At 46.7% G+C, this 10,979-nt stretch overlaps 1 protein-coding gene across 1 annotated transcript in view; it reads right to left on the bottom strand.

Moving 5' to 3' along the window:
- Positions 1–7,894: 7,894 nt before the first annotated feature.
- GEMIN8 (gem nuclear organelle associated protein 8) overlaps positions 7,895–10,979 on the bottom strand; it is a gene marked incomplete at its 5' end in the record, with an annotated part of 14,074 nt that continues 10,989 nt past the window's right edge. Inside the window, one exon of the mRNA XM_013006497.2 lies at positions 7,895–8,307. Coding sequence (XP_012861951.2) covers positions 8,051–8,307 — 257 coding nt within the window. The remainder of the gene's footprint in view (positions 8,308–10,979) is intronic.

Here is a 10,979-nt window from a genome sequence, read left to right as displayed (position 1 = left end):
AATGTTTTGAGAATGATGAGGGCAATAAATGTACAAATGCGCTTTACACAATTAATGTATGTATGGATTGTGATGAGTTGTATGAGCCCCTAATAAAATGATTTAAGGAAAAAAGAAAACATCCCTTCACCACATGTCTGAAAGCTGAGAGGGTTTTGTTTGTTTTCATACTTGCTTTGCCAATAAAACCAAAGTTGACCTTAATGATGAGTGATGGGACCCAATATGGCCTTTATCTATCCCATTAAGAACATTCTCCCATTTCATTGTACAAGTATGGTCACTGGACCAGTTCTGCAAGATGTTGTTTTACTTTTCAGCTGTACAACAGTGTCTGAATTCTGCATTGCATTTGACCTAAGGGTTTTCAGAAACCGGTTGTGCACCTGTAATAGCTACCTCATAGGTTTGTCAGAGGTGTTTAAGAAATTATTATCTGTCAGGCAATTAGAGCATTGTCCATTGTAAACTCTTTGGAAATATTTGATAAACAAAGGGTTCATGTAACACAGGACCCTAGAAACCAAGAAAATGATAAAGCACTTTGTGTTCATATACAGGTTGATGTGTTTGCGGCCTCACCATCTTCCACTGGCTTTCTACCACAGCTTTCCTCTTGGAAAGAAATGGAACAACTGAGGGATATCAAAAGCCCTTTTTAATGGTATCCCAACCCTTTCCTTGTTTGAAGGTGACTTCTTTTCTGAGATTGGTATGCATCATTTCCTTGAAAGGGTTTTAGAGTTTAGTTTTAGTGTGTAGGAGTCTGTATTTTTTTTAAAGCTTTGGGTAAATGCCATCTTACTGTACCTATTGTACAACTGCCTTTTTTATAAGACACTAATGTTTTTTTCATGTAGGTTGTGGTTTTGCTAGTTGCCATCCAGTTGGCTTCAATTCCTGGTGAGCCCATGTGCCACAGCGGCAAATATTGCCCGGGTCGGGGTCATCTTCCCAATTGTTGAAGTTATTCGTTGTACCTCGATGTAGTTACAGGGCTCCCTTTTCTAGAGTCACTGTGAGTCTTCCAGCATAGCAAAACCAGGACTCTGTGGTGATTCATAGGGTTTCATTGCCTGATAGATTACTGGGTCTTTCTTCATACTATATCTTAGGAAGCTCTGCTGAGACTTGTGCACCATGGGTAATTCTGCATACTTGAAATACTGGTGACATAGCTTCTAGCATCATGGCAACATACAAGCCATCGCACTATGACAAACAGGTGATAGCTCATACAGGTAGTCTAGCTCAGTTCTATCTCTTTTTTAACATTTTATTGGGGGCTCTTTACAGCTCTTATCACAATCCTTCCATCCATCCATTGTGTCAAGCACATTTGTACAAATGTTGCCATCATCCTTTTCAAAGCATTTTCTTTCTATTTGAGACCTTTTTATCAGCTCATTCCCCATCTACCCCACACTCCCACCCTCATGAACCCCTGACAAGTTATAAATTATTATTTTTTTAATTATTTTTTTCATGTCTTACACCGACTGCTGTCTCCCTTCATCCACTTTTCTGTTGTCCATTCCCCTGGGAGGGGGTTATATATTGATCATTGTGATCGGTTCCCCCTTTCTCCCCCCACCTTCCCCTTACTCTCCTGGTATCACTACTCTCATTATTGGTCCCAAAGGATTTATCTGTCCTGGATTTCCTGGATTTCCAGCTCTTATCTCTACCAGTGTACATCCTCTGGTCTAGCCAGATTTGTTAAGGTAGAATTGGGATTAGTGGAGGGGGTGAGGGAGGAAGTATTTAGGAACTAGAGGCAAGTTGTATGTTTCATCATTGCTACACTGCACCCTGACTGACTCGCCTCCTCCCTGCGACCCCTCTATAAGGGGATGTCCAGTTGCCTAAACATGGGCTTTGGGTCCCCACTCCACACTCCCCATCATTCACAATGATATGATTTTTTTATTCTTTGATGCCTGATACCTGATCCCATCAACACCTCATGATCACACAGGCTGGTGTGCTTCTTCCATGTGGGCTTTGTTGCTTCTCTGCTAGATGGCTGCTTGTTTATCTTCAAGCCTTTAAGACCCCAGATGCTATATCTTTTGTTAGCCGGGCACCATAAGCTTTCTTCACGACATTTGCTTATATACACCCATTTTGTCTTCAGAGATTGTCGGGAAGGTATAGCTCAATTCTCTTAAGTCTGCTTTCAGAGGTTACTAACCCATGTCCTGTGGATAGGCGCTTTAGTGTTCACTGATTGTTTGTTACTAAAAATACGAGCATGCTCATGCTCATGCACATCTCTTTTGCATATGTGGGAGGAGTAAGTCTCTTGGGCATTACACCTGACAGCACCATTGTATGTCATGTGTCCACGTTTGAACTTCGTGAGACAATGCCAATGTGCTCTCCCAGTGGGCAATTCGGTCTGCACAGCCATCCACAGTTCCTGTTCTTGCCATCCTGACTCATGTTTGGTATTTTCACATTTTTTTTAGACCTTTGCCAATATGAAGGGTGGGCGATATCCTTCATGTTTTCAATTGCAATTCTCCAATCGCTAGTCAGATGGGGCATCTTCCCTGTCATAGTCTTGTGTTAGGGGTTGAATTACCCTCCTCCCCCTAAAATATGTGTTCAGATTTTAACCCCTGCACCTGTGGATATAATCCTGTTTGGAAATACAGTGTGTGTGTGTGTGTGTGTGTGTGTGTGTGCTGTTATGTTAGCAACCTAAGCACTTCTAGGTTATAAAAAGAGCAGAGCTGTCATAGAAGAAGACAGATGTCATGTGAGGGAAGGGACCATGGAATGCCTAGGAATAACTACAAGGCCTTGGCATGACCAAGGTCTTCATTTGGACTTTCAGTCTGCAGAACTGGGAGAGAGTAAATGTCTGTTCTCCAAAGCGCTTCTAATTATGGTATTTTTGTTACAGCGACACAAGGTGACTAAGACAGCTTATAAAGTGATGTTCAGCCAAGTGAGGGACACCCAGCTTGGCTCCTTCAAGTTGGGTGTCCCTCAGCAGTTGGGTGGCATTTATAAGAAAGGGCGTAAAACCCTACCAGCTTAGACACCCACAGATTTTTCAGAACTGGCTGAAGAGCTAGAGCCTTTAGTTAGGCTCTGCCTGCTAAGGTACTCACTCCTATGTATACCCAGGGAGAAGGGCCAGAGACTCTCATCAACAAACAAAAGCACAAATGAGATTATAAAAAAAACGAAGAGTGAAAAAAAATCCACACACTGGAAGCCTTGGGTCTTATTTTCATACTTCTTGGGTAAACAGATTTGCCAGCAGCTGGGAAAGAGGTCAGTCTGGGCATCTAGTTGTTTCCAGCTCTCAGAACACCCACGCAGGTTCAGCTGAGGAAACAGCACCTATCAGAATTCTCCTGTTCAACGGGACCCCCGTCTTCTTGTGACTCTTTTCCTTGAAAACTCATCTTAGGGGTCCTTGGTGACACCCCGACCTGTAGATGAAGTGTTCTCTCTCCCGAGCCTCGCCAAACCCTGTGTCAGTCTCCAAGTGCAAGATACTGTTTCACAGGTACTCCTTGGGAGAACGATGGAGCTTAGGAGCCCTGTAGTGGTGTGGTGGTTGCGTGTTGGACTGCGATCCATATAGTCAGCAGTTCGAAACTACCAGCAACCCCTCGAGAGAAAGACTGGGGTTTCCACTCCTGTCAACAGGTACAGTCTCGGGAAACCCACAGGGGGTCGCTATGAGTCAGCACTGACTCGATGCCAGTGAGTTTGGGTTATGGGTTTTACGATGTGGCCAGGGAGCCCTGGTGTGAGCGTGGTTGGATACATTAGGTTGCTAACCAGAAGGGCAGCGGTTTGAAACCACCAGCTGCTCTGCAGGAGAAACAGAGGACGATCTACTTCTGTCTAGATGTACAGCCTCAGAAATCCACAGGCTATGAGTTGGAATCGACTTGATGACAATGAGTTGTGTTTTTTTGGTCAGACCACGTGGCCAGCTGTATGTATTTGATGGTCACTAACTCAGTGCAGCAACCCCTGGGAGGCATCAGCCGGTAACCTCAGAAGGAAGGCCTGGTGATCTATTTCGGAAAAACAAGCTCTTGAAAATCTCATGGAACATGGTTCTTGTCTGACACATACGAGGACATGACACACAGGGCTTGAAGGTCACTCAGTGCCATTTTAACTCAACACCTTTCTCATAACGAGCCCAGGAGGAGGAATTATTGCTACTCCGTTTCAAATCGTGGAACTGCTGGAGATGAAAGGGCCATGCTGGTGGCACAGAGTCGGCAGAGGTGCGGCAGGCGTGGTGGTTTCCTTGAGGGAAAGGTAGGAGAAAACCAGAAAGGCGAACTCCATTCAGCCCTCCAGCGTAAAGAGAAAAAATGCCACTCCCTGGTACTCAAGAACTGGCAGCAATGACAGGCCAAGCTTTGCCTGGTGTGCCCTGGTGGTGCAGTGGTTAGGTGTTGGGTTGCAATCTGCAAGGCCTGCAGTTCAAAATCACCAGCTACTTTGCAGGGGACAGACGGTTTTTTATTCCAGTTTCGGAAACCCACAGGGGCAGTTCTAGCCTGTCCTATAGGGTCACTATGAGTCAGCATGGACTCCATGGCAGCAAGTTTGGGTTTTATGCGTGACTGTGTTTTGCCTGTGTACCCGAGTCTGCTTGATTCTATAATTTGGCATATGAATGCATGATGAAAGATGAATAATACAATTTGAAGTTTTTGTCATGTGCCACCTTCACTTAATCCAGAAAGTTCATTCTGGATTTTGTCTGCAGTCTCCTGGCACAAATCCCCAGGAGCTTGGGAAAAGAAACACCAGGGCCCGATGCAAGTCAGGCATCTGTCTCAGGATGACGGAACTTAGAGTTGAGTGCTGGTGGGGAGGGACGTGGCAATTTTTAGACCCCTTCCAGAGGCCGAGGCAGGTGCACCCTGGCAGCGCAAGGTCATACCTCATTCCAAAAGGGGTTCGTTTTTATAAATCATTTTTGGGGGGCTCTTGTAACATTCCACACATCAATTGTATCAAGCATATTTGTACTTATGTTGCCATCAATATGTCCAAAACATTTTCAACTTGAGCCCTTAGTATAAGCTTTTTACCCCACCCTTCCAATCTCACGAATTCTTCATCAATTACATATTATTATTTCGCATCTTACACTGTCCGTTGTGTTATCTCCCTTCACCCACATTTTTGTTCTTCATCCCCTTGGGGGGTGGCTATATATCCAACCTTGTGATTGGTTCCTCCTTAAGTGGTTGGTTTTCATTGGTGACTCATGCTCCACGGGGATGCTAGAAATAATGGCAGACAAGGGTGGCATCTATTCCAGGAGGGCAGGGGTTGGCAAAATCCTGCTTTGCAAGCCCAATTCAGCCGATGGCCTTGCAATGCAGTGTGTTATTTAATGTGGCTTTTTGTAACCTCCAGCACATGACTTTTTGCTGAATAAGAGAAGATATAGGAAGAAAAAGATAGGATTCAGTGGTGAGTGCTTGTTAAACTGGGCTAATTGTGATGGTCATTCTGCTGGTTATAAAATGAGCCTTCCGCGAAGCAGCGAGAGGAGAGAGGAGTGGGGTAGGTTCTTTGGACTCTGAGACTCCCTGCACACTGAGCCTTTCTGATCCAGGAGATGGTAGTGACACCAGAGGCGTAGTATCAGCCGAACTAGGAGCTAGAGCTGGAGACCGAGCAGTGGATTGCCCAGGCCATAGAGCAAGAGAAGCTCAGTGCCTTCAGGCAGGATGCTTGATTGTGAAGTACGAGGAGGTCCCCCCATGAAACGGATTGTTTTTCCAAAGTTATGTATTTAAGATTTTTTAAAAAACAACCTATCGCCTTCAAAGTACTCTCCAATACACTTCATACATTTGTCAAATCTGCGACTCCATGCTTGGAAACATTTTTAAAACTCATCTGTTTCTCCGTTTTTTTCTTCACCTCCTCTACGCCATCAAATCGCTATCCTTTCATGTCCCTCTTTATTCACAAAAACAAAAAGTGGCATGGAAAAAGGCCAGGTGAGTAAGGTGCATAGGGCAAGATAGGCATGCTGGGTTTTTTGTTGTTGTTGTTGCCAAAAACTGGTGCATTAAGCTGTGTGAGCAGGTGCATTGTTGTGGCAAAACCAGTCCCATCTGCCACAAATCAGGCTTTTGTCACACACAGTTACACAATCTTTTCAGAACCTGATTAACAGTCTGACCTGGTGGAACAAACTCCACATGCACTACAAGTTGACATTTTCATCCATTTGGGCAGCTGATGGACATACAGAACAAGGCTTATCGTCAATCAACATTTCACCTTTCTTGAAATGAGAAAACCACTTGTACACGAGTTTTTCCCATAGCACTATCCCTATATTCACCATCACAACAGTTTCTGTGGCATTTTTCCCAAGCAGGTAACAAAATTCCACAGCCACATGCTGTTCTTTTAAATCAGCCATCAGCAGTTTGAGTGAAACTGCTTTTACGAAAAATTCACTGTGAACAGACAGAACCTTCCCAGACGACGCCACTGAGTGCACTAACTCAGCAGAGTTGCTGATACTCGCCTAGAGGGAAAAATGTGTACTGCAAAAGCTCTTCTCTCCCCAGCCCAATTCCGGTTTCTTTTGGGGTACTCCTTCTAGGCCGTTAATTGGGGAAGCTAAAGCTCAGGGCCTTCGGGTTGAGAGAGGAGTGGTGTGCTTTTGGGGAATTTATAGAGGCGTCCTAATGGTATAATGGTTAGCAGGTGGCTAAGATCCTCAAGGTCAGCAGTTCAATAGCACCAACCACTATGATAAAGAAGGGACTTTCTACAACGGTCACATAAGCGTGACAGTCTAGGAAACTTGCAGCGGCAGTTCAACCCTATCTATAGGGTCACTATGAGTCAGGATCCACTTGATGGCGACAAATTTGGTTTTATTTTGGCTTATGTGGGGACTCTGCAAATGGACTGTGGGCTGTCACTGCCACCCATAGCCTTTTGCAAATTGGGGGGCTCAGAATTTAAGCTCAAATCAGAAATGGGAAACCAGAGACCAGCCTGGGGGCACGGCTGAGAAGAGGCTGTCTTGTATCTCGAGCATTTCTAACTTGTTAACTTCTCTAACAATCCCCATGCTCCTATGTTCTGTGAGTTGCCCTGTGGCCATGCAATGGATTCTTGAACCCAGCTAAGAAGCATAGGGTTCTGTGGGAAAGATGGCTGATGTTAGAATTGGTAGGGTGGAGGCCAAGTCCAACTTGGGCCTCCTAAGAGCTTGCCTTGGCGATGCTGCTAGGAATTGGCCTTGGGCGATGCTGACAGGGACTTCGAGTCAGGGACTTCGAGTCTCCTTTCCCATTGTGAAACAAGAGGAGGTCTGACCACTGTCCCCATGCACACATACTTTTTCCCTTCCTTATCAGCCTGTTTTTATAAAGTCTATTGGGACACAGCCACATCCACTGGCTTCCTGCGGTCTTTGGTGGCCACCATGTTGCAAGGGCATAGTTGACGGTCACCACACACAGGGTTTTCCAAGTGAAACACACAGGGCTTCCAAAGCCAAAGCTACCTGTGCTCTGGTCCTCTACAGAGCAAGTGTGCAGCCCCTGGCTTGAAGAGAAGTGGCACTTACTCATCTTGTTGCAGCCTCCAATCATTTTCTGTGGGGGCAAAGGAGGTGGAGTCGGGGGAGGTGCCAGGCTGGCTCCCATAAGGTATTTGCATAATTTAACTGGGGAGAGAAAAAACAAAAACAAATAGCACAAGCGCTGCCCTGGAGTAGATTCCGAGTAGAACTGCGCCCGAAGGTTTCTGAGGAAGCCAAGGGGTGGTAGCAAAAAGCCTCGTTTTTTCACTTGTGGGCGAGCAGCAGATTAACCACTGCACCACCAGGGATAGCAAAAGAAACGTGGTGCACTAGGCAGCAGGTGGAAAACTTTAATGAATCAAACACCATTGATAATATAACAAGACCACGATAGACAGGGAGGGGCTGGGGTGCAGTCTGCCTCCCAGCCCTGCCACCCCATGGCCCATTCTCTGAGCGCCAAGGGCAGCGTGGCTAGGCCCTGAAGCTGCCTCAGAACTTCAGGGGAATCACTGGCCAGTACTTGGGCCGCTTGCGATCACAGAGCTTGTTGAAGCTCAGCTGCACAGCTGCCTCCATGGCCATGATCTTGGTGGCGCTCTCCCCGTATAGACGCTTCATCTCGGCCTGGCGCCTCTCGTCAGGCCTCCCAGATGGGGGTTCCACCGACCGGTGGTTGGAGAAGTACAGGTCATGGTCAGCGTTCACATACTCGCTGAGACGCTCATCCTCCAGTTGCTGCAGCCGCCCTGAGAAACAGCCATGAGAGAGAGAGGGTAAATGAGGTTTCTGCCATGGCCAACCCGACTCCTAGCGACCCTCCTAGCCTCTAGGATAGCATAGAACTGTCTCAGACGGTTTCCAAGGCTGTCACCTTTATACAAACTAAAGGCCAGGTTTTTCTCCCGAGGAGCTGCTGGGTGGATTCAAACTGCCAACCTTTTGGTTAGTTAGCAGTCAAACTTTCCCTGTAACTGCAAGGCTTAACTGATTAAAAAAACCCTCACTGTTCTTGACTGGATTCTGCTTCATAGTGGTGCTATAGAGGAGGGCAGACCTGTCCCCCGAGGTCTGTAACTCTTCAGAGGGGAAAGCTTCATCTTTCATTCTGCTCCACCTGGTCACAGTGGTGAGGAATCGATATGAGAACGGGCTGCATGTTTGATGCCATTTTTCTGTAAACCTAACATTACTCTGGTAAAAACAAAAAAGTTGACTAAGACCACCCACCCCCTCATCATCTAAAAAAACCCAAACCAAACTCCATGATGACTCATAGTGACCCTACAGGACAGGGTATGCACCCGTGGGTTCCCAAGACTGTAACTCTTTAAGGGAGTTGAGTAGAAAACTCTGCCTTTCTATTGATGAGCAGCTGGTGGTTTTGAACTATTGACCTTAAGGATCGCAGCCCAAAGGGAAGCCACTACACCACCAGCACTCCCCAGCCAGGGGAACCCAGAATAAAACACCAACCACCTGAGCCCCTCCCTTCCCTTAGGCATGCCCTGGCCCACAGGCTGCTGAGCTGGCAATGATGGTGCAGCTGGGAGATATAAAGCTTTCAGCAAAATCCAGAATTCCAGAGACTGTCCTGAAGCCCAACAAATGGGCATCACAACTCTGGGAAAGGCACTGCCTTCAGACAGCCTGGGTAATACAGGGAGCGCTCTCCTCTGGCCCTCCAGCTGTCTGCAAGTGGGTCACTTCCCACCAGTTACGGGCTGGCATTGGGCAAATTTATACACCTGCCCCTTCTTACTTTGAAGTGGGTTTTTTCCAAAGCTACAAATGTTTCTTCCCCTCTCCTCTCTATTTTGAACTTTGGCAAATCCCAAGGCTATACATTCTCTTTGGATGGAAACTTCAAAATACCAATGAAATCATGCCGCAGCAGGTGCAATTTGGCCAAGGAACATGACTGCGGTGTGTCTGCCAAGATGAACCCAGCAATAGGTAGCAGGACACACATCTGTCTTCAGTTGCTACCAAGAGAAATTTATGAAATAAGGAGTGAGGAAGGTTGGAGGGAGGTACAATGATACAAATCACGCTTTACACACACATGCACACACGCACTCACACAAAGAGAATGATCAGTAGAAACATGGGTGTTCTCCCCACTTCTACCTGGGAGGAGACACAGTTGTGAGCTCATCAAGGGCAAACCAGTTGCCACTGAATCGAATTCCCCTCCAAGTGTCCCCTCCACACAGGTTACAGGAAAGCTGTGGATGACTTTTCAGAAATAGATCGCCAGGCTTTTTTCCCACGGCACCACTGAGTGGCCTCAAACTCCTCAACCTCGGATATTTGGAGGGAAGGTGTTTTCAGTCTTTGAAAATGTTATTAAAAAAACAGATGGAGACTGAGCTACCATATAACCCAGCAACCCCCCTACTGGGCATATACCCAGAAGAGGCAAGAAACAAATCACGGCCAGCCATTTGTGCTCCAATGTTCATTGTGGCACAGTTCACAACTGGAAAAACCCGAAATTTTCATCAACTGACGAGTGGATTAAAAAACTGTGGTACATACATACAATGGAGTACTGTGCATCGCTAAAAAGCAATGATGAATGCATGGAGCACATTACCGCATGGGAAGAACTGGAGGAAATTATGCTAAGTGAAGTAAGCCAAGTGCAAAAGGAGAAGTACAACATGAGTCCACTGAGGTAAGTTTATAAAAAAAAAAGAAATGCAAAAGGGGCACAGGGAAAAAGCTACCGTACACAAACATTCCAGGAGTGAGGTCCAGGCAGTATGGCAACAGCCAGATCAACTCCAGGGGTACATATGGTAGCCAACTAAAAAGGAAGGAGGGGGAGGAAAGAACAAAAAAGGATAGAAAAGTATAGGAAGGGCACAGGGCACTGACCCACCCAAGGGGAGGGTATTGTTTACATCTCCACAGGAAAAAAGGGACCAGACTTTAACTCGGTGTTCCGGGATGCTAATGCAGCATGCCAGCATGGAGAGGGAGCCAGTGGAGGGGTCTGAGGCCCAGCACCAATCCCAGCTATATGGATACCGCTCCTCCCCCCAGAAGAATTTACTTTAGAGGACGGCACTGAAGCTGCAGCTAGGGGAGAGGGACATGTCTGATCAGAGCACATGGGAGCAAATGAAGGGGAACAATAGAGAGTGGAGCACATCCTGGCCCACCAAGCCTGGAGGACTATATCCCTGCTCAGAGCAGCCAAGGCACAGAGAGGACCATATGGCTGGTCCCACTATGAGACACGACGTCCGTCGCTGACCCATGGCCCTCTTGGGGACAACAATGGAGACTCAGTGTCAGGATTGGTCTGGTCTGACCCCATCACACCAAGGCAAAACACTAAGGGGGTGTGCCAGAGCAGCCAGGGGAGCAGAGCAGGGAGCTCCCAAGGGAGTGCAAAGGATAGACTTTGAGG

Source organism: Echinops telfairi, unplaced genomic scaffold (genome assembly GCF_000313985.2).
Source record: "Echinops telfairi isolate 266 unplaced genomic scaffold, ASM31398v2 ScPeMD7_53;HRSCAF=182, whole genome shotgun sequence".
Lineage (NCBI taxonomy): Eukaryota > Metazoa > Chordata > Mammalia > Afrosoricida > Tenrecidae > Echinops > Echinops telfairi.
The sequence above is the reverse complement of the archived record's forward strand: the minus strand, read 5'-3'. Positions and strand labels throughout refer to the sequence as shown.